The sequence below is a fragment of the Rhinolophus sinicus genome, linkage group LG06 (genome assembly GCF_036562045.2).
Source record: "Rhinolophus sinicus isolate RSC01 linkage group LG06, ASM3656204v1, whole genome shotgun sequence".
Taxonomy (NCBI): Eukaryota; Metazoa; Chordata; class Mammalia; order Chiroptera; family Rhinolophidae; genus Rhinolophus; species Rhinolophus sinicus.
In genome coordinates, this window is record NC_133756.1 from 17,507,184 (window position 1) to 17,534,939 (window position 27,756).

Here is a 27,756-nt window from a genome sequence, read left to right on the forward strand (position 1 = left end):
TGAATGAGAGGTACAGTGCCCACACTTCAGAATCACACAGATCTGAGTTCAAATCCCAGTTCTACTTTTTACCAGCATCATTTTGGATAACTGATCACCTCTCTGAACCTCATTTTCTTTAAAATGGGTGTTATAATTTCCACTCATCTGATTGTTTTCTGGAATATAGAAGAGAATACAGGTAAAGTGTTTAGTATAGTACCTGGCACATTAAAACGATTCAGTAAACAGCTGTTATGTACAGAGTGCCATAGAAGCATAGCACTGAGAGACCAACAGCCTTGGGTCATTGAGGAAGGCTTTGTGTAGGAGGTAACATCTGAGGAATTTACCTATGGAAGAGAATTCTGGGCAGAAGAGTGGCATAAGCAAAGAGACCTGAGGAGGTCCAACATTAGGAATGGGGAGGAGTTATGACTTCCTGGACTATGGACAGTGTCCGAGAAGTTAGCTGCAGCCTTATTGAGAAGTACTAAGCTAATGAACTTGGACTTGATCCTATAGATGAGAGAGTTAGTGGAGGGTCTATGTTTAATTACACTGTGAAAGGCTGACCAGAGGAAGCAAGGCTGACTTGTTGGTTCATTCTTTCACTGGTGGTTTTGTTTTCTGTGTCTTGCCCAGTGTGGGGCTGAATGGGGGCTGAGGGTAGAAAAGGCACAGACCTGATCTTGCCCATTTGGTTCTTGGGAAAGGGGAGATGATAGGGTCCTTTACCATTTTCTTGAAAAAAGCTTACGAGAGTGAAGTAACAGGTATGTAATGGGGGTGTGTGTGACAGGGAAAAGAGAGGTTGGGGAAGAGATGCAAAGGGAGGCAGAGAGGGGTCTTTCATTAAATATATGAACTATGTGGATTCTGTGGGAAGAGGGGAGGAGGAGATTCCGTTCAGTCCCTTTAGCACTGACAGCCCAGACACTGCCTGGAGACGCATGTGGGAGGCATTTTGGCTCAGGAGGTTCGGGTTTGGCTGAGCTGGTAGAGGGAGGATTCCCTGAAAGCACGGGTCTTTAACATGGCTGACTGACCTCTGAAGAGGATAGGCAGGCTGCTGAGGCTCTGGAAATTGGGGCAGGGAAGTGGAGGGGAGGAAACAGGGAATCCTTGCTTTTTGGATGTAGCACTGGTTTGGAAATGGAAGGTCTGTCTCTTGAGCCTGACATTTCTCCCCAAGCAAGTGGGTAAACTCTCACCCTTGCTGCCCCCTGCCCAGTTCCCAAGGCCCTGTGTAATGTTTATGATTCCTCTTTTCCTGTCTACATAAGATTTTGCCGCCATGAGGGATGCCACGGCGTGCCTAGGCCTAAGTGAGAATTTCCTTGCAGGGACACAGGCTGAAGAACTCTGATAATCAGACTTACCAGGCTCTGGACAGCTTGAAAACCAGCCGGCGGGTGCTTATCTCTGGGACTCCCATCCAGAATGATCTCCTTGAGTATTTCAGCTTGGTACATTTTGTGAATTCGGGCATTCTGGGTAAGAATACAGCTTTGTCTACTACATTGGAGAGGAGCCTTACCTGTAACTCTTCGCTGAGAGAAAAGAGAATGCTAGTTATGTGTGGCTCACTTGGCAATCTTGCAGGAAGACTTCTCCTGTCAGGGAGAGCCATTGGGATACCTTGGCTCTGCCGAGCAACTTAGCAAGGCCCACTCTGGCCATTTTCCACTGCAGAGGTGGCAGGGTCCATACAGGGTGTGGGGTCACTATGAGCTGTGAATGGAAATACTACCCCCAAGCATTTTTGCTCATCGCATCCTAGCTTCCTTAGAAGAGCTTTGGCCTCAGCAGACTGTCTTGGGCAATTTCTTTTTTTAACCATTTTTTAGTGTACAATTAAGTGTCATTAAGTACGTTCACGTTGTTGTGCAACTATCCCCACCATCCATCTCCAGAACTTTTTCATCTTACAAAACTGAAGCTCTATCCATTAAACAATAACTGCCTGTTTTCCATTCCCTTCAGTCCCTGGCAACCACAGTTTGTGCAGTTCTTGCACATAGATATCTGGGAGGTTTTATTATTGCCACCCCGACTTGCCAGCACTCAGGATAATCACGTTAGGCAGAGAACCAGCTGATGAGCAGCAAGATTTTCACAAAGTGAACACATATGAGTAACAACCACCAGGTCAGTTACTACTGCTGTCTCAGCAGCCTCCCCTGCCCCATCACCACTTTCTCCTTTTTCCCCCCAGAAATAAACACTCTCCTGACATTCAAGATTGGTTGTTGCCTGTTTTTGAACTTTATATAAATGGAATCATACAGTATATATCCCTTTGATTCTGGTTTCTTTTGTTCAACATTATGTTTATGAGATTCATCCGTGTTGTTGCCTGTAGCTGTAGTTTGTTCATTTCCATTTTTGTATACTATTCCATTTTAATTATATACCAGAATTTCTTTATCTATTCTACTGATAGACAAATGAGTTGTTTCCAGTTCTTTATGCTTTTGAATAATGATGCTGTGAACATTCTTGCACATGTCTTTACCTGAGCATAGTATGCATTTCTCTGTCCTAAGAGTGGAATTGCTGGGACATATGTACGTGTTCATGTCTAGTAGATAACTCCAGTTTTCCAAAGTGATTGTACCAGCAGTGTGTGAGAATTTCAGTCTCTACATCAGGTGTCAGCAAATTTTTTCTTAAAGACCTAGATAGTAATATTTGAGGCTCTCAGGCCAAACTGTCTCACAGCTACTCAGCTCTGCTATTTGTAGCATGAAAGCAGCCATAAAATGTAAATGGGCATGGCAGTGTTCTAATAAAATTTTATTTACAGAAACAGGTGGTTGTCCCATGGCTGTAGTTTGTTGACCTCTGCTCTGTATCATCAGAAATATTTATCTTAATTTTTAAAAAGTTTAGTCATTCTGATGGTGTTTAGTGATATCTCATTGCATTTGTCTCATGTTGAATAAGGTTGAACTGCTTTTAATATGATCATTGGCCATTTGAAAATTCTCTTTTGTGAGGTACCTGACCTTCTTAATTCGTGGCCAAAAACCCCCCTATACCCTTTAAGCATTCACTTCCTATTCCTCCTTTACTCCCAACTCCTGGCAACCACCAGTCTGCTTTCTGTCTATGGATTTGCTTGTTCTGGATATTTCATATCAATGGAATCATATAATATGTGACCTTTTGTGTTTGGCTTCTTTAGCATAATGTTTTCAAGGTTTATCCATACTGTAGCATGTATCAGTGCAAGGAAGTGCTTACAAGCTGCATAGAGGTGGGCGTTTCTAAAAAAAATCCAGTCTGATAATTGGATTGTCTTTTATTAGATTATTTGGTTCGTTTATATTTAATGTGATTAGTTGCATATTTGGGTTTTAATCTACTGTCTTACTGTTTGATCTTTCAAGTCTTCACTGCTTTGGTAGTTCTCTGATTCACTCAAAACAAATTGCTTATAATTTGTTCAGCTTTGTTCTTGGCGGGAAGGTTGGTCTGTAACAAAGTAGTCTGCCCTTACTGGCAGTGAGAAAATCATTCCTTTTCTACATTCTTTAATTTTCCCTTTTCTTCCTGTGTTTAGGAACTGCCCATGAGTTCAAGAAGCATTTTGAGTTGCCCATTTTGAAGGGTAGAGACGCAGCTGCCAGTGAGGCAGACCGGCAGCTAGGTGAAGAGCGACTGAAGGAGCTCACCAGCATTGTGAATAGGTAATGGCACGTTGGGGACTGGGCTAGAAACAGCACCTTTCTTTGAGTCCCCCTACGTTAGTTAATCGGAATCGCCTCCTAAACCATCCAAGGCCAATCCTTTGGGGACTTGGCCTATGAGGGCTAGAATTCTAGGAAGGGAGTGAGATCTGTGCCCTTAACTATAGCCACTGAATAAATGAAGGGGTCTTGCAGGCCAAGTCCTACTTTCTTCCTGGCCTGGGCCCTGAGGTCTTGTTTTGGGTTACTTAGCAATATACTGAGGAAGCTCTTTTCTGACATTGTTGATCTTCCTGAGCAAAATCTCCCTTGGAGCAATGTTAGTACTTCAGAAGCTTGCTGTCGGATCGGATCGGTCTCAGACCTAAAGCACCAGGCTTTTCTTCCCAGGCCTCGCAGCCTTCTTTCATAGGTGGGAATAGATCTGATGGATGGGCATGGTTCCCAGGCTGAGAGGGCTTTTTCCATGGGAGCCACATAGCCCAGGGGGCAGGTACATTCTGGACTTTTCTGTTATAGTCTATACACTTGATGATTTATATCCTGAGTGTCCTGCCCTTCCCAGTTGCTATTCTCCCTCCCAATTTTAGATGGCAGGAAAGAGAATCAGTGTGTTAGGAGCTGCTGCTTAGGTGCCGGAGCCATGTCCTTACTGGTCTGCCAGGAGGTATGAGCTTAATGTCATTAAGCCTTGCACCATCTGACAATAGGTATTTGGGCAAATGCAAGCATAAACTCCCCTAAGGACTTAGTGGTTTGCAGCTTGCTTTCCTTGTTAGAGCAACATGCTCAATTGGGAGACTTGGGCGTCTTCTTGAAGACCAGCTAAACTTTCGAAGGGGAAGAGAAAGAGTTGTTAGTCAAAGCTAGACTGTTTGAAAGGGTCTTTCTTTCCATGACTGAGACCACAATATAGTATCTTTGCCATAGGGCTGATGGGTCTCTGACATTTGATACTAAAAAAGAGTCAATCTTGGTCCTTTGGGTGGTACCTTTTATTCTAGTAGTTTGCATGGCTGTCTTACTAGCCCTGCTTTTTATCCTGTTCTCTCCAGGTGCATGATACGGAGGACATCTGATATCCTTTCTAAATATCTGCCTGTGAAGATTGAGCAGGTGGTTTGTTGTAGGTACAGAACTTAACTGAGGGGTGTGGAGTGAGTAAAAGTTCTGCCCTCAAGGTGTCTTCAGAGGGCCGAAGTGCGGTCCAGCCTTTCTTACTGACTCAGCTGCCTTTTTCCAGGCTGACACCCCTGCAGACAGAATTATACCAGAGGTTTCTGAGACAGGCCAAGCCAGCAGAAGAGTTGCGTGAGGGCAAGATAACTGTGTCTTCCCTTTCTTCCATCACCTCACTAAAGAAGCTGTGTAATCGTGAGTTGGGTCTGTGCCCCGAGATCCCCTGTGAGATGAGCAAGGGAGGGTGGCCGCCTCCAGGTGATCCAACCGCCTTCACTAAAACTCGTCCAGAGTCCTCAGAAGCCACGTGATTGCAGCTCTCTCCGAGGCATGAGCCCTGCATTGTGTACTCTAAAGCAGACCCTTTGCTTTGAAATTTTTAACTTTCCTCTGCCCAGCCCATTCTTGATGGTTGGGGTATATAGGACTGTGTGTGTGAGTGTGTTCATGCACACGTGCGTATAAAATGTTGGACAGGAGGAAAAATAACAAACCATACCCTTTCTGGTATAGCTCCCTTCTTGTTGGGAGAACATGCTAGTGAACAAGCTTCTCCACGCATGGTCCTAGATGGCACTGACTGCATACTATTTGGGACCAAGCAAACCTGGGGCTGAGGAAGGTCTTTTGTGTAGGCTTCTAGGAGGGGGTTCTAATGAGCACTGAAGTAGAAACTTCCGAAAGCAATGTAGCTGCCCTTTTTTTCCCCCAGATCCAGCTCTAATCTATGACAAATGTGTGGAAGAGGAGGATGGCTTTGAAGGTGCCTTGGACATTTTCCCCCCTGGTTATAGCTCCAAGGCTCTAGAGCCGCAGTTGTCAGGTGAGCCCTTTCCTACCAGTCTTTGGGTTTCTCTGGGAGGAGGGATGGGAAATTGTCTCTTTGTCCTAGACCTACCCTGTCTCAAGGCAGGAGATCAAGAATAAGAATCCCAGGCCATTGAGAATGTCCACTGGGGCCTAATGGTTGCTGATCTCCCCAGGTAAGATGCTGGTCCTTGATTACCTTCTGGCAGTGACCCGAAGCCGCAGCAGTGACAAAGTAGTGCTGGTGTCCAATTACACCCAGACATTGGACCTTTTTGAAAAGCTCTGCCGAGCCCGAAGGTAGGGAAGAACGTAACTAGGCTGCCGAAAGGGTGCCTCCCCGCTTGTCCCCCTAGGAAGAGTAGGTGTTCTGATGGTGGATATGGGCCAAAATGTAGGTGCAAGAGGCACTTCCTAAAAGATATTTATCTATTTCCTTATTGCTGTTATGGTCCTAGTTTCATCTCCAAGCGGAATAGCCCCATATCCTTCAGGTGCTGCCATAGGACAGTCCTGGCCCCTAGCTCCCTGTCCATCCCTTTGGGAGTGTGGGGCCTCAGGCTGTGCATGAACAGCCTCAAGAATGTATTCTAGTTCAGTCCCTGCAGTAGCTCTGCCTCCAAGGGCTCTGCTTCCTTCTTGGGTTTTAATCTTTGGGTTCCTCTCTAGGTACTTGTATGTCCGCTTGGATGGTACAATGTCCATTAAGAAGCGAGCGAAGGTTGTGGAGCGCTTCAATAATCCATTGGTAAATGCACAGCCCTGTTCCCACCCCACCAGTGCAGTAACATCAGAATTAAGTGTTGACTGAAAAGCTATAAGGGGGCTCTCCTCTAGGGTCTTCCTGGATTATTTTTTTCGGTGGCTGTGATAGGGTTAGGCTGGTTGTTAATGGCTGGGCTGGGAACTGACTGTGGGCTGGGAAGTTGGCTGGTAATGCAACAAATTGGTGGTCCTCACAGTTGGTCTGAGTGTAAGAATATACTGATGTGTGAGAGAGAACAGCTGGCAGGGCTGAGTAGGATTCACGTTCAGCCTGCAAGAGCTTATTTTTCTCCTGTTTCCTCTTTCCAGAGCCCTGAGTTTGTCTTTATGCTGAGCAGCAAAGCTGGGGGCTGTGGCCTCAATCTCATTGGGGCTAACCGACTGGTCATGTTTGACCCTGACTGGAATCCGGCTAATGATGAACAAGCCATGGCCCGGGTCTGGCGTGATGGTCAAAAGAAGACCTGCTATATCTACCGCCTGCTGTCTGTAAGCATGGTGGTAGTGGTCAGAGTAGGGGTGGGTCATAGAACAAGACCTTCAGGACCATCTTGGGTTGTCTCCTGTGTCTCTCTTTGGCCCCTCTGCCTCTAGCAGTGGCCAGGGTATGGGCTTACCCTGGAGCCTTTTATTCTTCTGTTCTCTCCACCCCGTTCCTTCAAACCCTTCTTACAATGCCTTCTGGATGTCTGTTCAATAGTTAACAAACTTCCCTGTGGCCTCCTCCTTTTCTGCTTTCCTTAATACCTGATTTTTACTGTGCTACTTGCCTTGTAGTCTTCTCATACTCCATGTCCCATGGTGCTAAGAAGTGGTATTGGCATACTCCAGGTTCTCTGTGATCACAGACCATGCAGCCTGCAGTTCCTCTTTTGAAGCTCATGTTGTCTGACTTGATACCCTCTTTTTCTTGTTAGTCATCTACCTCCTGCTCTTCTCCTAATTCATTGATGACATTGGACACCAGCTCAGTCTTCATTTCTTCCCCAAATCCAGCTATCATCCTGTGGACTTCAAGGGCCATGCAGTTACCCAGCGCTCTGACTTTCGTGTTTCCTTGACCTCCTAATGACCTGCCCCTATTTTAACTCCCCTTTTGTAATTACTTGCAAGGCTACACTGTGGAACTTGAACAGTACCCAAAACTTTAATAGCTATCATTAGTAATAGCTATCACTATCCTTTCTCATACCTCCTACATCAGCTTCAACCTAACGTTCCTAGTACCCCCACCCCCCAAATCTGGCTTGACTTCCTTTACTGTTCAGCCTGATCCTCACTGTACATTCTTTCAGCCACTCGTTCCCTAATACCTACTCCACTTGGATTATTACAGCTGTTCTCAGCTTCTACACTAGGTAAAATTGGCATTTACAGACTGGCACGACCACAAATTCATGTTCACCATTTTGGGCTGGGCTATATCTCATTTTCTTCAACAGCTATTTCAAGCCTTCACCAGTTCCCTCGCGTTGCCTTCCTAACCCTGTCTCTCTCTTTAGAGACCTTGTCCTTCCACTCTTCAGAAAAAAACGTAAGTTACCAGGCTTCAATTCTCTTCCCTCCCTTCCTTTCGTAAATCTCTACACCAGCTCTTCCCTTCCCATCTCAGAGGAAGATCATTCTCTTCCTTTCTGCTTGAGGAAGGGGTCCAGCTCTGCTCTGGACCCCTTCCCAAGTTGATTAATGTCTCATTTATTCCCTGAAGTCTGTAAACATCCTGGGGTAGCTCTCATCTTGAAAACAATTTCGCAGCTCACTCTTATTGTAGCCACAACCTTGGGTTACTTCCCATTCATTCACTATCAAATTTTTCCAAAGCCTACAGATTAACTTCATCTCATTTTCTACTCACTCATCAGACCACTTATGCTACTGAACCTGCTTTTGAATGTACTATTATTGGCTTCCTAATTGCCAAAACAAGTAACTTTTTATTTTCTCCTCTTTGTGTCTTACATTATTGACTACTAATCTCTTCTCTTTGGAAACTCCACTCTGGTTTTCCTAGCTCTGTGATTATATATGCTCATTGAAGTTTCTAACAAAATTTTTAGCCCTGATCTCTTACTTGAGTTCTAGACCTCTATATCCATCACCTGCTGTACATTTCTACTTAAATATCTTATGACTAAACTTGTTCCCCTTCTGAATTTTGTCATTTAATGGCTCTACTATCCACCCAACCCAAATCTGGGGCATCATCCTACTTGACCAGTCTGTCTCCTAACCACCATTGATTTCACCTTTTTGAAATTTCCTTAACCTAACCTTCCTCTCCATACCATGCTGAAGTCACAGTAGTCACTCACTTGGATATTACAGCAGCTTCCTAATTCTTTACCATTAGTCTTATCCTAACCTATTCTTCACATATTGCTTCCAGAATGAGCTTTCCAAAAATTCTGATTTTGCTTTTCATCACTTCCTGGACAAGGTCAAGCTCTTCAGCCTGGCATCCAAGTTTCTCCAATATGGCCTTTGCTGCCTTTTCAGTCTCAGCTCTTCTCACACTTCTGCCATTCTCTAGACAGGCTGAACTCCTCACAGTCCTCTGGTAGGCCAGGCTTATTCCTTTGTTCCTGTGCTGGGAATGTCTTCCCTTCTCTCTTTCCTTGTAAACCATCTTCATTTTTTTTTAAGACAGCGCAAGGATCATTAAGCTTTTCAACATTATTTCATTCAACCATCCCTCTTGTGGGCTCCTGGGTGTTCTATACAGATTTCTGTTATTGTACCAATTTGTTTATATGTCTGCCTCTCCTACTAGTCTATGAGTTCAAGAATAGGGATCCTATTTGATTCTTCTTTATATCCTAGTGTTAGCACAAGACCTGCCTAGGATACCCAAAAAATGATAGTTATTGAGTGAGTGAGACTCAGCCTTGGTGTGGAAAACATAGTGAAGCTGCTGCAGACAAACCTCAGCTTACCCTGAAGGAATTTAGCCAGGCTCTGAAAACCCTTGGTACAGAAAATATCCTGGGTGGGCAGACATGTAGAAGTCATGTTCCCATGAGACAGACTAGGAAATGGACTCAGCTGAGCAGAGGGATTGCTGCAGGACTTTTTTCATTTATATCCCTTTCTCTTGGGTGGTGGCTATAGTTTCAGTCCCCGGGTTTTCCTGTCCCCTGTGTACAGGGATGCCTTAGCCTTGCATCCCTGATCCCCACCTCCTCCAGGCAGGAACCATTGAGGAGAAGATCTTCCAGCGTCAGAGCCACAAGAAGGCCCTGAGTAGCTGTGTGGTGGATGAGCAGGACGTGCAGCGGCACTTCTCTCTGGGCGAGCTGAAGGAGCTGTTTACCCTGGATGGGGCGAGCCTCAGTGACACACACGACAGGTGGGTAGAGTGCCCTCGCTAGCCATTATCTCTGAAGTCCCTGCACAGCATGGGATGTATGGTGACCACAGCTCTGTGCTCTGCCCTCAGGTTGCGCTGCCGCCGCTGTGTCAACAACCACCAGGTCAGGCCACCCCCCGATGGTTCTGACTGCACCTCAGACCTGGCTCAATGGAACCATAGCACTGATAAGCGGGGGCTCCGGGATGAGGTACTGCAGGCTGCCTGGGATGCTGCCACCACTGCCATCACCTTCGTCTTCCACCAGTGTTCCCATGAGGAGCAGCGGGGCCTCCGCTGATAACCAGCTGGTCTGGGTATAGCTGTTAGAGGAAGGAGACAGGGCACAGGGGCTCCCTGCTCCATAGGTCCCTGCTGAATTTTGTTCTCTGGGAGAAAAAATCATCAAGAAGGGCTGCATGATGTTTGCCCAAAATTTATTTTATAAGAAAAACTTTTTTGGTTAAAAAAAGAAAGGAATAAAGGTATGAAAGGGACTGAGGCCTGGGAGCAGCATGGTGAGCCCAGCAGGGAAGAGGCCTGGTAGTGGGCACTCCTGTACTTCTCTAAAGCTTGGGTACCTGCTTGCGGCAGGAATGGAGGAACCCTGGAGCAGGCGGAGGGGAGCTGTCCTGAATGACTGATGACCACTGCAACCTCCTGGCCCAGGGTTCCCAGGTTACTGAGTAAGGGGCCCAAAGGCTCTAAACCCAGTCTGGGAATGCCTTTGCTGGGTCCCATCAAGGCCTCCAGAACCTCAGTGCAAGGGAAGAAGGAAAACAGAGAAAAAAAGGTGGCAGAAAGAGAAAGATAGAATGGGGAGTTGGGAGTTCTGGGCAGCCCATGCCTCAGCCCCTGCAAGCTGACGGTACTGAGCATGGGCCTGTGAGGCGTGGGCCCCATCACATGGTGCTGACATAATCTGCGAAGGCCTGGGATGAGTCCCACGAGTCACTAACCACGTGGCAGGTGGCCCGGAGCCGCCGGATGGCTTCCCTGGCTGTGACTGCGTCCTGGTCCAGCCAGTTCTGGAAGAGGCGCAGGTGACCAAAGGCTCCACGGCCCCAGCGCTCCAGCCGCTTGGCGAACTCCAGAAGCCCATCTGGCTTGATGCAATTGGAACTGGTAGGGATGAGATGAATTAGACACTCACGAAGCAACTAATCCTTGGTCTATGTCCCTGTAGGTCTATCCCTTGTCCCCCCTCCCTCCCTGCTCCCCCAACCCCCACAATGTATACCTGATGTCCAGCTGACACAGAGAGGAGGATGAATCCTCTGAGAAAACATCTGCCAGGGCCAGCAGGCCAGCATTCCCTGGGGAGAAGGGGAGAAATGTCGGTAACCTCCACCCACAAACAGGGAACAGGGTATTCCAGCCTAATTCTGGCTGGGGAAAAGCCCCACCTCCTGAAGTGCCAGCACACAACTATATTCTAACCCCCAAGTCCCCAGTGAAGAGGTCTGTGCCTTTATCCACTGGGTTTCTAGGTCAAGGGTTTGGCTCCTTCCCCCTCTCCCTCTCCATTCCCAGGGCCCTGCCCCCACCCAGGCGGTTCCCTGGCAGCCGGAGGCCCTTCAATGTGGAGTTGCCCTTCATAGCAGCAACCATCTCAGGCAGAAATTGGGCCGGGCGCTTCTCAAACAGACGGCAGAAGGAGAAGGTAATTTCTGTCAAGAGAAATTGGAAAAAATTCTGATGGCTGCATTAGAACTGGTGCTGCCCCTCCTGCCCCAGTTGGACTTAGCAAGGGGTGTGAACATTTTATAGAGGCCCCAAAAGAGAAAGGAATTTGTCCAAGACCCCAACTAAGTCTAAAACTAAATCGGTAGTTTTAAACCAGAGATTGAGCCTAGATGTTCACTGTAGGGAGAGTCTCTGCATGGACATTCACTTCTTTCCCTCATCCATTGACTGCCCTCTATGCAACGATGGGAATTAGAGACACGTCTATGAGGGCACAGTTATTCCTCTCTACTACCATCATTTCTATCAGCCACTAAAAGATTAAAAACTTGGGTTAGGCACTCTAAAAGGGAGTTATTTCCCATGTATAGTGGAGGAGGAGTTGAGTTTGGGACCTTATAGAAAGAAGGTCATGCAGTTTCTATAACTTTTATAGTTGAGGACATAAAGCCAACAATAACAAAAAACGAACAGTGGCTCACTCAGTGAGACAGTGCAGAGCCACAGTGAGTCCTCAGGAATGCCCCAGGTTCTGGATAAAGAACTTACCTTGAAGAGTCAGATTCTGTAGCAAAAAGAGCACCTCGCTCTGACAGTCAGCCAGATTCATGTCGTGGAAGCTCAGCCTCTTCAGGGCTATATTGTACTCTGGATGGGGGCAGAGGCCATGGGCCTTAGTTTTTCCAAAGAACAATGCAAGGTCCCCTCCTACCCTCCTTTTACCATTCTAGCTGGGTCTTACCTTTGAGTGTCTGCAACACAAGTCCAAAATCCTGGGGAGAGGCAAAGGTGGCGCTATCCAGGGACAGCTGCTGCAGAGAACCTGAGGCCTTCAGTACAGAGCAGAGCAGTGGGGCTGGCTGGGCTCCTCGTGGAAATCCCATCTCCAACTGTTCCAGGCAGTTTTCTGGACATGGTAGGGAGAGTAGATTCCAGCTGGTAATCTCTACTTCACCCCCATCCTGCCTTAAGGGATTCACTAAAAATTCATTTATATGTCTACTTGTCCATCAGTGCATACCATATGGCTAGGCACTCTTCTACATTCTGGGAATAAAGCATTAAATATAAAATTTAGTCCTTAGCTTTACGGTGCTTTTAGTCCAGGAAGACTAGACTACTCAGACAAGCAAATATGAGTATGCAGAGTGGTGGGATAGGAGACATACAGGGACTAAGGGAACATAGCAGGGGGACCTAATCTAGTCTCACAGTTGTGTTCTTGGTTCAGACCTCTTTTCTGGAGACTGATAATGCCATGGTCACTCCCTACTGGGTTTGTTGTCTGGGCCCTGTCTGGGCCCATGGTTATCTTTAAGAAGAGCAGGCTAAAGAGGGAACAGATTCCAGATAAGCCAGGAATGAGTGGTGGCAGGCCTGAATTAGAGATCTTTCTGCCTTCCTCACACAATTGTACTTGCATATTTGTGTAGACACACACATGCATACAGTGCTTCACCTGGTATGTCTTCATCCCCAATGATGTGGCTAGGGGGCCCTGCATTCCCTGGCACAGCAGGGTTGTCCCTTTGGCTGGGGTGGTCAACACGAATAGAGAGGACCCGCAGCAGGGGCAGGGCTCGCACAATGGCACGTGTCAGCTCCAGGATGGGCAGTGGTGAGAACAGGTCACTGAGATGCAGGGCACGGAGGCGGCATCCAGCCTGGCCGGACAAGGCCCGCAGGCTGTCCAGGAGGCGGAAGATGTTAGAGCCCAGGCCTACGGCAGGAAAGAGTGATTTGGGAGTGTCAGCAGGGTAACGTGCAGAGACAACTGCAAATATTTCTAATGATAACTATAAAATCTCAAGCTTTGGATCAGATTATTTAAAACCATTTTCTCAACTTTTCATCCATTGTCTTGCTTTTTCCTCAGGTAACCAGAAAACTGATGTCTACTGTACTAGGCCATGCCCTCAAGCATCAGTCAGGGCAGAGTCACAGAACAAGACAGGATGTGGGGGGCAGCATGTAGCTGGCAGCTGGATAAGCCCAGACAGCAGCAGAGGTCTCTGGACTTTTCCTATAGGTCCTGGGGAACAGCTGTAAACTAAGGAGGAGAGTGACAATGACCCAATGGAATACCTTAAAAGATTCACTGGATAGATATGGGTCAGAAAAGGATAACCACATCCCACAGAAGGGGTTATGGTTAGGGGGCAGTTGGTTAATGCCACAAAGCAAATAATTCCTTGGGACCTGTTCCCTTATCTCCCCTTGGACTGAGCAGGCTCCTGTTTATTCATTCAACTAAACCTTACCCAGCAATCTAACTAGGTTTTCCTGCTACACAGTGGTGAGCAGCAGATCGTGTTCCTGACTGTATAGGCTGATAAAAAAAATGTGTGATTGGGAACTTGGGAAGTAGAGTACTGTGGAAGTACAAAGGATGGGTGGGTACTTAACAGCCAGTTCAGCTTAAGTCAATGCAGGTTTTCCAGATGAGTCCTAAAGAACATAAAGGAGACGGGCTAAAAGAAGGGATAAAAGTGGCAGAGAGAACCTGGTATATATAAAGGCCTGAAGGAGAAAGAGTGACAGGTTCCAAGAACTGAAAAATGTTCAAAGTAGCAGGTGTATAGTTTTAACGGGTAGAGTGTTCAATATACAACTACAGAGGTAAGGAGGTGTGAGAACATAAATGACCCTGTAAGTAAAATTAAGACATATAGTGATGAAACCATTGAAGGGTTTTTAAATGAATGAATGACACTTGCATTTATGAAAACATTCTTGGGTTACAGTGTAAACAATGGATTGTATGGTGAGTATGGAGTCGGGAGGAACTGTCAAAATGATCAATCTGGATGAGAAGTGATGGTGGCCTGAATTAAGGATGTGGAGATGAAGAAATAAATGAATTTGAGAGACAGGTGGGAAACATAGGAACTGGTAACCAAATATATGGGTAAGAGAAAGAATCAAGTTTTCTTCTGGGCAACGGAGTCACCTGTGATGTCATTGAGAACAGAAGGAGCAATGTATAAAAGGAAGAAGATACGTTCAGGTTGGGGAGCTTCTGGTTTATGAAGTGGTGCTATGGTATCTAGTAATCAGCTGGATAAATGGGTCTGGAGTTTAGGAGAAAGATCTGGGCTAATGTCATAGAATGGGGAGTCTTCAGTATACTTGCCTTCTGAAACCAAGGGAATGGACAAAACTGTCCAACAAGTGTGTAAAGCTGGAGAGCTCTGAGGAACTCAACATTAAGAGTAGTGTCCAGAGAGGGAGGAGGGGGAAAAAATCAGATTTTAAGAAAGTGGAAATGAGAGTACTTCATGAAAACGTGAATAGCAAAGAACTCATATGAGGACTGAAAAGTATATATTGAACTTTGGTGACGTAGGTCTTCATAGCAGTGGGGATGTAAGAAGCGCTGGAGTGCGCTGCAAGAGGAGATAACATGACTCAAGGTTGTGAAGGGCAGGAGAGAATGGGACAGTAGTTAATGGAATAGAGAGGTGGTGGTGGTAGATTTTGGTGAATACCTGATTTAATGTTTAAATAGGGAGCAAGAAAGGAGGCAGCATTAAGTGGTTTAAAAGCATGGATTCTGGAGCCAGGTTGCCTGAGTTTGAATCCTGGCTCTATAATTTACTAGCTAGGTTATCCTGGGCAAGTCACTTGACCTCAGGGTTGTAAGGATTAAGTTAGTTAATGAGAATACTTAAAATATGCCAGACACATACTAAGCAGTATATACAAGTTAGCTATTATTACTAGGACATTTAAAAAACAAGCTTTCCTAAGGTGAGGGTATGGGTCCAGAGCACAGGGAGAATTAGCCTTAGATAGGACAGTGATCTCTTCCACTGGCAAAGGAGGAAAGGATGAAAGCAGCTACAGGAGCTTATAGAATAGTTAACAGTAAATTGAAGTAGTTCATGTGTGATGGCTTCTATTTTCTGTGAAGTAGGAGGTCAGGTTATCTGCTGAGAGGAAAAGGGGGAAGGGTTTGGAAGTGGTAGAGGAGGAATGGGAGCTGACATTGCAAACAGGATTTGTCTAAGGTTGATTATTATGTATAGTAGCACCCATCTGCACAGTTGTGTGATGTCTAGCAGTGCTGTGCAACCTAGGCAGATTGCTGGATTTAGCCAGAGTTGAAGTTTGGCTAGCTGGACACAGCCAGGAGGAGAGAACTGCTTTGCAGGTTGCTGTTCTGATAAAATATGCCCCCCACCTCCTTGTCTGTACAGCAGTTTTGATATATGACTGGTGTGATCCATTCTCAGCCCTGGCGGGTTTGCACATGCTATATTCCCACCTGCCCTTGGATTGCCTACCATATCTAAAATGTACTCATTCTTCAGGTCCTCACTGCCCCTCAGGAACCCGGGCTTTTAACTATAAATCAAGCCTGTAGACCTCACGTTCCTCTTCCCTATCACCGACAGCCTGCCACTACATGTGTGTGCCTTCTACCTCACAGGGAGGCAGGCCGGGCCACGTCTCCAGCTTCCTGATTATACCGTTCCCTTTCACAGGATTGGGCATACAGCTGGTGCTTCTGGGAGACACAACCCCTGCCCCTCTAGGGCACTCACCATTATAGGATAGTGTGAGGCTCTCCAGTGACACCCAGGAGCTCAGCAGGTGGCACAGTGTCAGAGCCGCCTCTGTGGAGAGTGGAACTGTGAATAGCTCCAAGGTGGAAATGCTACGGAATCGTTGGGAGGCTTCCAGTGCTGGAAGCCCCAGGCAGCTGGGATCTGATCCATCCAAAGCTCCACAAGCCACTTCCCCGATCTCCATCTCTTCCCCATCCTCCTTCTCACCAGCCACAATGAAAACAAAGTCATACAGGTCTTCAGACTCTGCACCAGACCCCTGACGAGTGCGAGCACCCTTCTTCCCTGCAGCTCGCTTAAAACGCTTTAGGGGCTTAGGCTGTGGGGCTGAGCTAGCTGGAGCCCGTTTGGATGAGGATGTGGAAGAGGAGGGAGAGGCAGAGGAGGTGGTGGCTGGAGCAGAGCGTGGCTGCTTGGTACTAGGAGCCTCATGGGAGGTGGCTGGAGGGTGCAGCTCCCTTTTAGGGTCTATCCCGCCTGCTCTCAGGCTCTCCTGTGCGCTCCTGCGGGTAACCCGAGTGGCAGGTGCAGCTCTGGCTGTCTGCTTAGCTTCGTTCTTCCGCCGGGAAGCCATCAGGGCTGCAGCACATCGCTCAGCAGCATCCCGGCGGGGCCTGCGTGAGCCCAGCAGGAGGGACCCTTCATCTCGGGATGGGGCCCGGCCTCGGGACGCCTCTCCACAGAGGCGGCAGGGCGGGCCACCAGGGCCTGGCTGCCAGAAGCCAGCACTCATGGTCAGGATTAGGATGAAAAGGGCTGACTCAGGCACAGGCCAGGAGTATAGGGACACCTGGCTGACAGCCCCATGATGAATAAGCTGATGCAACAGCTGTCGGAGTGACTGCTGAGCAGCCACATCAGAGAACAGCAGGTGTCGGAACTTGAGGGTGTGCAGGGAACTGGCCAGGGTCTCCAGGACCCTGCGGTTGGGCTCTGCCACCAGCTCCGTTGCACCCTGCAGCATGTTGCAGATGGTGAGCTGCCGGACATGGCGGGAGCTATGCAGAAGAGGCGAGAAGCGCTGGTCACAAAGACGCCTGTCAGAAGACACATCGATGGTCCCACGTAGAACATGGGAAAAAAAGGCCTCCATAAACTTGGCTCGCCAACAGGTCACACTCTGAAAGCAGAGAACATGCCAGACAGCTGTGATGCTAAGTGCAACCCATGGAGCCATCATCATCCGTTTCCTTCCTTCCAATAGCTATTTACTGTGCCAGGCAACATTCTAAATTTACACAAATTCATGTAACCCTCGTATTATTGAGGCATGTGTTACTATTAGCCCCATTCTACAGGTAAGAAAACCAAGGTACAAAGTTTGTTATTGCCTGTGGTTACACAGGTAAGCGGGAGAATCAAGATTTGAACCCAGGAAATGTGGTTCCAGAGACCAGTTTGCTCTCGTGCCTCAAGTGAAACACTCAATCCTGTAACTTCTTCCATGTTTGTAGAACTTGACCCCAACTTTCCATTCTTACACTACCACGTTTGTTCAGAAACCTTATCACCTCACACCTGACTACTTCATTAGCTTCCTGATTACTCTCCCTGTCCTCTTTTCCCCTTCCCAAACTTTTGCACAAGTCCACTGGATTTATCTTTATAAAACACCTCTGATTACATTATTCTGCTTTAACACCCCCCCCCCCCCCGATGTCTTTCCACTGCCTAATTTGAAGCTTTAGCCTGGCAGGGAAAGCCCTCCACAATATGACCTCTGCCTACCTGAGAAGCTTTATTCCCTGCATCTCCTTCAATGAATGCTTTGCTCTGGCTAAATTGGTCACTGACCCAAACCCGCCTTGTCCTTTCTTACATCTGCCCAAAATGCTCTCCATTGCCAAACCAAATAGACTTCCTGAAAGGACCTACTAAAATTTCATTCCTTCAGGCTGTTAGTCTTCCTTTGTCCCCGCCTCTTGTTGGGACTACTCAGGTCTTGGATTTTGGTAGACATGCCTCATGGTGTTGAGTCTCTGCCCGTGTACATGTCGTATCCCAACCAGATTAGAAATTCCTGGACAGCAGGGACCAAATCTTAAGATTCCTTTGTTTTCAAGGCAGTAGTTATTTGCTTTGATGGATAAGACTTTATCAGACTATCCTGATACATTTAGAAGAGTGCAAGTGATTTTGAAGCTTGGATGCACATCAGAATTTACTGTGGGGTTTTCCAAAATTAATGAGCCAGGTACCCAGACTTGGACATTGTTACATCTGAGATAAGGTCCATGCATAATTTTTTAAAACCATCCCCCCCAAAATTTGATGTATATTAGAGGTTAGGAATAACTTCTATCTGCCCCCAAAGGGCAGACTGAAACAAAGACTTCCCTAAGTCCCCATTCTCTTCTAAGGTACAGTAGAAAGTCTGCTGACTTTGATACAGGTGCCAGCTCTGCCACTGTACTCTGGACCTTTCTGAACCTCTCTTCAACTGTAAAACCTGCTTCACAGGTTTGTTGTGAAGATCAAATTAGGCAGTGTAAGTTAAAGCCCTTTGTAAACTGTCAATTACAAAATGTTGCTTCTGCTGCTGCTAATTAGCCGAGACGGGCAATGTGAAGTGGGCATGATGGAGGCAGAACCTGTTAAGTGGATACTTACTCAGCCTGAAGTAAAGGTAGTGGGGGCCTGAGGGTTGCCCAAAACTTAAACTAAGTCACCTTGGTACTTACCCTACCTCCATGCATTCCCTCATATCAGAGTGATCCTCCATACCTGAGGTTCTTGGTAGGAGCTGGGCCCCTATTCTCAGGCAAAAATGTCATTCCTTTGGCCCTCACTCTTCCTCAAGGCTGCCTGCTGTAATAGGAATGACTTCATGCTTGAGATAAATGCATGGAAACGAGAGAAGGACCTCTCTCACCAGCAGCAGAGTGGGGTCATAAGGGGAGCAGGAAAAAATAACCTGGCAACTAAATCTCTACTCAGCCTTGAATGGAAGCAGAGGGGTATTCCTGAATCCTTCAAATCCTATCTCACTAGCACTTTTCTTACACATTTGTTGGCCCACGCTCACAACTTTGAAAAACACTTGGCAGGTAACCCTAGCAAGGCTTCAACTCCACAGAGATAGTCAAATGATTATAGATCTGGGTCTAAAATATGGACGAAGATGTGAACCAAGATACTGTGGCTGTTTCTGGCCATGAGGTATGTGGAGTATGCAGTTTAGATAACTAAATACTGGGATTTTTAGGTAATTGAAGACAATGGGATGATGACAATGGGAGAGAATATCTGAAATGGGAACACTGCAGATACGGTAACTTTGGTGCGAGCATATGACAGTGATTAGGAGCACGCACTCCAGAGCCAGGCTGCCTCAACGTGAGTCCTAGGTATGCCATTCACAACTAACCTTAGGCAAGTCACGGCACCTCTTTCTGCCTAAATTTCACCTGTAAAGTGGGGAAGATAACTATACATCATAGAGTTGTGAGGACTAAATGAGTATGTATAGTTAGTTATGACAACTATCTCAGTAGCTTTTTTCTCATGAATTCATGCATGAGCAGATAGCAGTTCACTGCATTTTGTTCCATCATTACCTTTTAGAACAATCTGCTACAACTGCAAAGCTGAAAAATACCTGAGATCTAGTCCAAGCCACTCATTTTGTAGACTTGTACACCATAGCTCAGACAATGAAAAGTGATTTAAATACTTCCTTTTGAGTGACAGCAGGGGAAATGAAGCACCACCAAAGAGGTGAAATGACATTTACCTACCAACACAATCCCTGGTCTATCCACAAAGGGGTGGCAGCTGAGGCATTGGTGGGGGAGGAAGTGTGTGTGTACAAATGAAGAACTAAATATTTTCTTGTACTAAACTGTTAGAGCCTGCAAATGTTCATAAACTATTGTCCACTGTTGCTTTTCTAATAGAAATATTGTTTGTGGAAAGATAAATTAAAAATCATGTGTAAACAAACTCTTTGGAGTATATATGCATATGTGAACAGCTTTAGATATATATTTTTTAACTTTTATTTATTTTAAGTGTGTTTTTCCAGTAGTTGTTTCAATCTAGCTGTGAGGGCGCGGCTCACACTGGCCCATGCGGGGATCGAACTGGCAACTCTGGTGTTATGAACGTTGTGCTCTAACCAACTGAGCTAACTGGCCGCCCCTAGATATTTGTTTTGAAGTTTCAAAGGTTGGGTTTTTTTTAACATTATACCACCATTTCATTAAACATTTTTACCACCATGTATTTAAGTATTTTTAGAATATGACTTTATTAATATTTTTAAAATATGGATGTACTATATTTAATAATTCCTCTGTGATTGAATATTTAAATTATTTCTAGCTTTTTGATATTAAACTTTGCTGTAATGGACATCTGAAAATCTTCATGAGTATCTAAATTTTTATATACTATAAATTCTAGTCAAAGAATTTAATTGTTTTAAAGACTCTGGACAATTATCACCAGATTGCCCAAGAAAGTTGTAACATTTCTGCTCCCACCAATAGCATATTAAAATGCAAGTTTTACCCACCCCTGCAACTACCTTTTAAAACAAAACCAAATCAAAACAAGACTTTATAAGAGGTACAATTTTACTTTCCCATTTTTTTATTATTTATGAGATGGAACATTTTTTACTTTATTGGAGATTTTTGTATATTTTGTGATTTGTCCAAATCTTTATTTTATTTTACAGGGATGTTCGCCTTTGTCTTTTCTCTGTATCCCTGTTTAGCCAATGTTGTTGCAAACATTCTTTCCCAGTTTATGTACCTTTTAAACTGTATTTATAGTACTGGCATTTTTTATGGTCAAATATGTCCATTATTTTTTTACTTGGTCTTTTCCATTTAATAGCACTCTCCACCCTGAGATTAGATAACCAGTCACCTTTATTCATTTTTCAGTTGTTTTGTGCTTGTACTTTTTACAATTTAATCTTTAATCCATATAGAAATTATCTGAGTATATTGTAAAGTGAGGCTCTATTTTTTCCAAATGGATAATTACTAGAGAACCATTTTCTGAATAATCCTTCATTTCCATATTGCCATACCAATACTACACAGAAATACTATTGCTTTATAAGCAGTCAGGGACTATGTCTACCTTGCTCATCATTGTATCCCTAGAACCTAGCACAGTACCTGGAACTGAATAAGCATTCACTAAGTGTTTTTGAATCATGAATGAAGTGAAGGTTACTGTCATGCAAAAGTGGGAAGCAGAAGAAGACACCCTCTGGAATGGATATGCTCCAAGTCAGGACCTCTGTCTAGGTGACCGTTAGGTCACCAAGCCTGGGGCTTCCTAAATGTTCTGAAATGCTCTAAGACAAGAAAATAAGTTAACAAATAGATATTCTTTTCCAGGAAGCTTGAGATAATGTTGGACAAAAAGCTTTCTTCAAGAGAAAGATATTATAATTTCCATCACCAGCTAGTCAACCATACTTTAGGAAACATTGGGATAGTCAATCTCATGTTTCTTTAAAGGTTGCAGGAAGCCGTTACTGTTTTCTAATATTCTTGCGTTCACTTCTCTTCCTCATAAGGCCTAATTCCTGTACATAGTGACTGAGGATTTTGTTGGGCCTTAGTGTCATCACACTGAACTCCAGGGGTGGGGTGGTGTCCAGATCTGGAAGTAGAAAAGCTGAAGGATATGGAGCTGAATATTACTGAACCCAGTGTGTCCCCAGAAATTCAATCTCCAGTTCCTGATGAGAGCTTGTTTTCTTGTCATTTGTCCTCATTCACCATATAAAGCCTAGTTCAAATACTCCTTCCTAGGAAAGACTTTCTTGCTCCCTTCTCCCTCAGCCTTCTTGCTACTCTCTATCACATCACTTATCCTACCATATATGATGTATCTGTTTGCAGTTTTCTCCACTAAACTGGTAGTTCCTCAAGATTAGGGACTGTGTCTGTACTTCCAATATCTAGAATAAGACTTGGTATGTGGTAAGTTTTAGTAAATGTTTATTGAATTCAATCTGTCCTGTTACCTAATTAACCTAATTATGGTGCAGCAAAAGAAATTCTGCTTAAACGAAAGCTCCGGTGAGTTATATCTGAACCAATGAATAACAGAATCTCAGGGTTAAAAGGAGCCCTAAAAGTCACTTTGTCTAACCTCTCTTACAACACTGAATTTCCTCTACAGTACACTTGTGTCAAGTAGTTATACAGGAACTATTTGAACACTTAAGAGATGGGAAGCTTATTATTCTGGAATTAGCTTGTTTCATCACTAATAAGCTCAGAGTTTAAAAGTTCTACTTTCCATTTAGCAAAAATTTATCCTCCTTTAGCTTCCACCCAGAACAAGTCTATTAATCCCTCTTTCATAAGACAACGCTTCAAATATTTCATGACAGTTCATGTTCCCCAAGTCTTCTCTTTCAGGAAAAACATCTCCAGTCTTCCAAATGTGACTCACATGGTGTGGCTTTGACTTCTTTCTCCATATTCCAGGAGTAGCCTGACCACTGCAGAACCAGGCAGGTCTATCATTCCCCTTGTCCTTCGGCCTATATTATAGTACATTAGTTCACACAGTTCAGGGTACAGTCTTTATATGAGTGGCTTCAGCACACTGTTGACTAAAACCCCTTAATCTTTTTTATACAAGCTGCTGCTAAGCCAGACACCCTCCACTCTCTACCCTGAGGTCATGCAATTGGAATTTTCTAGACTCAAGTGAAGAGTTGGTTTATCCTGTTAAATTTCATGTTAAGTTTGACCATTGCTCCAACCCTGTCAAAACCTCTATGAATCCAGGTTCTGCCATCCATTGTAATCACTACCTTTCCCTGTTTTGTGTCACATGCAAACATGGTGAGCAAGCAAGTCAGTGACAAATGCCAATGGTAAAGTACCTTCTGACAAGCCATCAGAGCCCTCCTCCCAAATTCACTCCATCCCTGTCCCTGTACTTTACCAGTACCCAACTTATGTTTGTGTGCTATTCTTGCTTTCACTGTGCAAAGTCAGGCCAGAGTTCTACCTGGTGCCTTAACTTACTTCCAGACTGGAAGGCCTTGTCTTCATCAGCTCATCCCATAGTCGGCGCCAGATGGCCTGAGTGGAGAGGCCTGTAGGGAGAAATGTCACATTTACTTGGCCGCTTCTTGGCCACCATGAATGAAGGATATCATCAGCCTCTTAATATTGTCCTTCTTTGGGTTCACAGGAGCAATACGGCAAAGTGGCAAAGAGCACTGGCTCTAAAGACACTGTCGAGGTTTAAATATAAGCAAACTACACTCTTACTGGGTGACCTTGGGCAAGTTGTTTATTTTTCTGTACCTCAGTTTCCTTATATGTAAAATGTAGTTAATAATAGCTATTTCATTAAATTGTTGAAAAGATTAAATAAGTTTCTCCAGGTAAACTTCCTAGAACAGTGCTTGGCACATCAGGGTTAGTTAGATAAATGTTAGCTCTTAACAGACATGTCCAATGTTGGGTTTGGGAGGCAGCTTGCTAAACTAGAAAAACTAAGATTCAGAAGATTTGGGTTCTAGTCTGGCTTTGCTATTTGCAATTGTAGTGTGCCTGTGGTCTCACTTTTATTAGTATAATAGCAATCATATACTTGCTTTGTGTTTCACAGGACACTGTGAGGAATCAGAAAGTAGATGTGAGGGTACTTTTTAAAAAGCAAGTTCTATGCAAATATCTGGTGTGATATTTACCTGAATAACATATGATGCCTTGCTTATAATCACTGACTGAGAAAGAGACAGAAAGACACTCACCTTTCTTGAGGGCAGTTTCCTCAATCCTCTCCAAGTAATATATATTGAGCAGAGGTAAGATGCTTTGAAGTATTGGACCTGGGAGGGCTACAAAAACCAAAACACAAAATTTACTTTTTTCTTCCATGGTTCCAAGCATTATTTATCCTATTGGAAAAGAAAATAGAAGGGCAGACTTCTCATTTGACAAATGGAACCTGTAGAAGTTAACCTAAGTCTAATTCAAACTCTGGTCCACTTATCTTCAGCTACTTAGTTGGCAGTTGGAATTTCAGGGCCATACACATCTACAAGGGTGAGATAATCCCACAGAACAAACTGATACACTCATTTGGGAGCTGGTCAGTTTACTTCTGCCCAAGCATAATGAACCATTCTGCATTTAAAAGGTCCTATTGAATATGTGTGATAAAAAAGTCCTTCATAATCGGGGCCCTACTAACTTCTCCAGCTGCCTGCTATGCCTCCTACACTTCAGCCACACTAAACTACTTTTATTCATTTATCTGACATGTCACTCTGCTTTCTGCCTCTGTGCATGAGATCCACTTTGTCATGCTGTTCTCTCCAGAAATATTCTTGCCATTCCAGCATATCAACCATTCATCTTTCAAGTATCACATGCCCTGTATTAAGCCTTTCCTGAATTCCCTTCCCACTCTTCCAGGTTGGCCACTTCCATCCTTTGGGCCCCCACTATACCCTAAACTAGTACTTCCCTATGAAGAATGGAAATAATTAGGCTCTATACTCTAAATTCAATATATCTTAAAAACAAAACCTGCTTGTTGACTTCCCAAGAACTGAGAAGCATTACAGTATCATGGCTAAATGGTTTAGTCTATAGAGTTGTACAAAACTGGGTGAAATCCTGATTGTATTACATAGTTAATCATGAATCCTTGGGCAAATAACATCTTTAAGCCTAAATTTCCTCAATTTTAAAATGGTGATAATAATAATTACCTCATAACATTATTGTGAAAATTAAAGGATATCATGCTTGTAACCTTTTTAAGACCATGCTTAGCCATAATAGGCTCACTAAATGTTACAATTATTACTCTTAAGCTGTCAATAGCATCTCTGTCCAGCCAAGAATAAGTCTAAGATCCTGGAATACACGATATCTAAGGAAAATCTTTCAAAACTTCCATTCCAGGATTTTCTTTTATCTTTATTTGTAGAATAACTGAATTTTGCTATCGAAGAGCCTAGTACAATTCTTTGTACATAGTAGGTACTCAATGTACCTGCTGAATGAAAGCACTTACTTCCCTACGCTATTACACTAATGTAGGCTCTCTATTGGAGTCACAATAAAGTCCAAGCTCCACATCCTGGCATTCAAGGTCTAACATACCTATTCTCCTGAAGTTTCCTCATTGTATCCTTTCCTGCTGCCTCTACTCACTTTTCCCTCCTCTCTACCTACACAAAGCAAAACCAGTCCACTACCTCCAGGAAGCCTTTCCTGGCTGTTAGCCCCCAGGCCTCTTACTTGGTCTAACTTGATTCAGCTTTTGCTGTGTGACTGTTTACCTGGGCTAGGCCCATGGGAGCTCTTCCTCCTCTCTCTCTCTCCAATCTGCTCCCCTCTGTTTAGCCATCCCCTCTCAGAGCCACAGAGATTCTAATCCCCTATTATCCACCAACACCCCTCTTCCTTTCTCCATTCTTCTTGCTTCTTTCCAGCCTACACCCTTAATACTGCCCCTTCCCAACTTGGGGCCTCCACACCCAGTCCTCTTCCCTCCCAGCCAAGTTTCGCCTCCGAGAAGGTCCAGGCTAACACACCCAGATCCTCTGCCTTCTTCCACATACCCCAGGACTTTTCTGAGTCCCCTGCCCAGGTCCACTGAGACTTTTCTCCCATTCCCCAAGGGTCAGCCTGACCCTTCTCTTCTCAGTTGTTGGCTCAGGGCCTCCAAAATCCCTTTCCCCCATCAGGAATGTTTTCTAACAGTCTTTCCCTAGTACATGAAGACATTTGGGCGTCTTCAGGATACCCCATCCCCACCATACCAAGGGCCTTCCCACATCCCTGGACGCCCTTAACCACTATCCACAGCCTTGGGGCTTATTCCCAGAGTCCCAACCCCCCCCTGCCGACCACCCCCACCCACGGCCCCAAACTCCCGGGCCTTATCTCCACATCCACCCATCCTCATGGTGCAACCCAAACCCCCATCCCAGGACCACAAGCTCTCACTCCTAACCTTACCAGGGCCTTCCTCCTGGCAAAGACACCACCACCACTCCTGAGGTCTTTAGAACCCCTCCCCCACACCCACCCCCCAAGACCCAGGGCCTCCTCTCCTGCTACCCCTCCCCCTTCCCTGGGCCCTGGGCCTGGCCTGTGATCTCCTCACTCAACTTCAGCCCTGGCCTCTGGACCCCACCCCCTCACACCACCAGTCTGTCAGGCCCAAGGCCTCCCTTGTTCCTTGTGCGGGAAGGCCTAACCTCCCCGCCCCCCAAACCCAGGCCCTTACTTTGCTCTCTTTCACTCTATTAGTCCTCACAAGGCGGACCCGAGTTTTCGTCAGCGGCCAGGCTGCGACCAGCGGTACCCACCCCACAGCCAGGCCTCCTCGTGCCCATCAGGCTTCAGGCCCCTGTCCTCCGTTACCAGGTCCGCCCCGGCCCGTCGTGCTCCCCGGCCCCCCAGCCAGGCTGGTCATTTCGCCCTGCCTGGTCCCTCAGCTCGGCGCCCCAGGCCGCCCGCCTTGGCTGCTCAGCCTGGGCGCCCTCCACCCAAGCCGGGCCCGTAGGTACCCGCGCTCTCAGGCCTGGGGCCTCCTTTCACTCCCACTCGGACCAAGGCCTCCTAGCGGCGACGCGCCCCCTCCCAGTCCGGAATCCCCGGGCCGTAGCCCCGCCTGGGGCCTCCTTGGCCCTTCCTGCCTGTCCGTCATTCTAGCCTCCTTCTATCGCCAACCCGCTCCGCGCTTCCCTTCTCCGGCTCTCGGGCCCTTCTCCTCGGCGCTCAGGCCAATCTGAGTGGCCACCGGCGCTCCCCGCCTTGCCCGTCAGTCCGTCGCTCAATCAGTTTGGCACCGAGGCCCCGGTCGTCAGTTCTCTCCCTACAGCCCCGGGCCGTCAGACAGGCCTCGGCGCCCCAAGCCTTTCGGCCTTTCTCCCAGCCCCGTTCCCTCACTTCCCAATCCACTACGCTACCCTCGCCCATCAGCTTGGCCTCCGGGGTCTCGGCACCCATGGTGTGTCAGGCAGATACCGGAGGCCTCTCACCCTCAGTCAGGTTGGGTTGCCCTGGGCCTGGCCTCCTTGCCTTAGGCCGGGCCTCCCAACCTCGGCCCCCGCCCCCAAACTGCCGGGCCATCCTTGCGGGTCCGCTCAACATCCGAGACTCCCCAGCCCAGTCCAGCCCGAGTGTCAGTTCGGTGCCCACAGCCCGGCCCGTCAGTCCAGCCGCTGTTGTCCGGGCCCTGCCGGCTTCGCCCCAGACCGGGCCTCCTGGCCTCGCCCCCCGCGCCCCCCAGCCAGGCCGCTGTGCGGGTCTATCTGCCGGTTTGGTCCCGGTCTTCACTCTGCCTAGCCCGGTCAGTCACGGAATTCATGCTCCGACCCAACGGTCTGGCTTCCAGTGCCCCGGGCTGGGCCTTGCCCCGGGCCTCCCGGCCTCGCCCCCCGCGCCCCCCGGCCGCTGGGCCGCCTCCGCTCGTTGCCAGAGATAGCCCCTCAACCCGCAACTTACCCCACACCCCGCTCTCCAGAACCCCCATATGGGCGCTCACCGCCCGCCCGCACAGCTCGAACAGGGCGGGGGGAGCGCTGGGGCCCGAGGCCGAGCTCTTCGCTGGCGCCGCCTCCCGGGACGTGGCCTCCATGGTCGTTGCCGCCGCTACCTCACAGAACCAGCAACTCCGGGCGCGCCAGGCCTCGGGCGCCGCCATCTTGGGGAGGTGCGCGAGCCCGAGAGTGACAGAAGCGGACCGCCATCTTGAAAAGGTCAGCAGT

At 46.6% G+C, this 27,756-nt stretch overlaps 2 protein-coding genes across 5 annotated transcripts in view; one reads left to right on the top strand and one right to left on the bottom strand.

Annotated features, from left to right (window-relative positions):
• The window catches only part of RAD54L (RAD54 like), a 24,791-nt gene extending 14,523 nt beyond the window's left edge, over window positions 1-10,268 (top strand). For all 3 annotated transcript variants that reach the window (XM_074334662.1, XM_019749387.2, XM_074334661.1), the window contains 10 exons: window positions 1,326-1,476; window positions 3,548-3,674; window positions 4,730-4,804; window positions 4,918-5,048; window positions 5,566-5,676; window positions 5,837-5,960; window positions 6,330-6,408; window positions 6,735-6,914; window positions 9,611-9,771; window positions 9,862-10,268. In XM_074334662.1, coding sequence (XP_074190763.1) covers window positions 1,326-1,476; window positions 3,548-3,674; window positions 4,730-4,804; window positions 4,918-5,048; window positions 5,566-5,676; window positions 5,837-5,960; window positions 6,330-6,408; window positions 6,735-6,914; window positions 9,611-9,771; window positions 9,862-10,072 — 1,350 coding nt within the window. In that variant the 3' untranslated portion in view covers window positions 10,073-10,268. The remainder of the gene's footprint in view (window positions 1-1,325; window positions 1,477-3,547; window positions 3,675-4,729; window positions 4,805-4,917; window positions 5,049-5,565; window positions 5,677-5,836; window positions 5,961-6,329; window positions 6,409-6,734; window positions 6,915-9,610; window positions 9,772-9,861) is intronic.
• Window positions 10,192-27,735, bottom strand: LRRC41 (leucine rich repeat containing 41). Of its 2 annotated transcripts, none has more exons than XM_019749385.2 (10): window positions 27,494-27,735; window positions 23,776-23,862; window positions 23,039-23,109; window positions 16,005-17,148; window positions 12,917-13,177; window positions 12,200-12,364; window positions 12,007-12,105; window positions 11,319-11,441; window positions 11,012-11,087; window positions 10,192-10,893 (listed from the first exon to the last, which is right to left on the bottom strand). In XM_019749385.2, the coding sequence occupies exons 1-10, from the start codon at window positions 27,690-27,692 to the stop codon at window positions 10,674-10,676; spliced, it is 2,445 nt and encodes an 814-aa protein (XP_019604944.1). In that variant the 5' UTR covers window positions 27,693-27,735; the 3' UTR covers window positions 10,192-10,673. The 2 variants fall into 2 exon arrangements, with proteins under 2 accessions (XP_019604944.1, XP_019604945.1); XM_019749386.2 differs by lacking the exon at window positions 27,494-27,735 and adding an exon at window positions 26,271-26,385.
• Window positions 27,736-27,756: the final 21 nt, after the last annotated feature.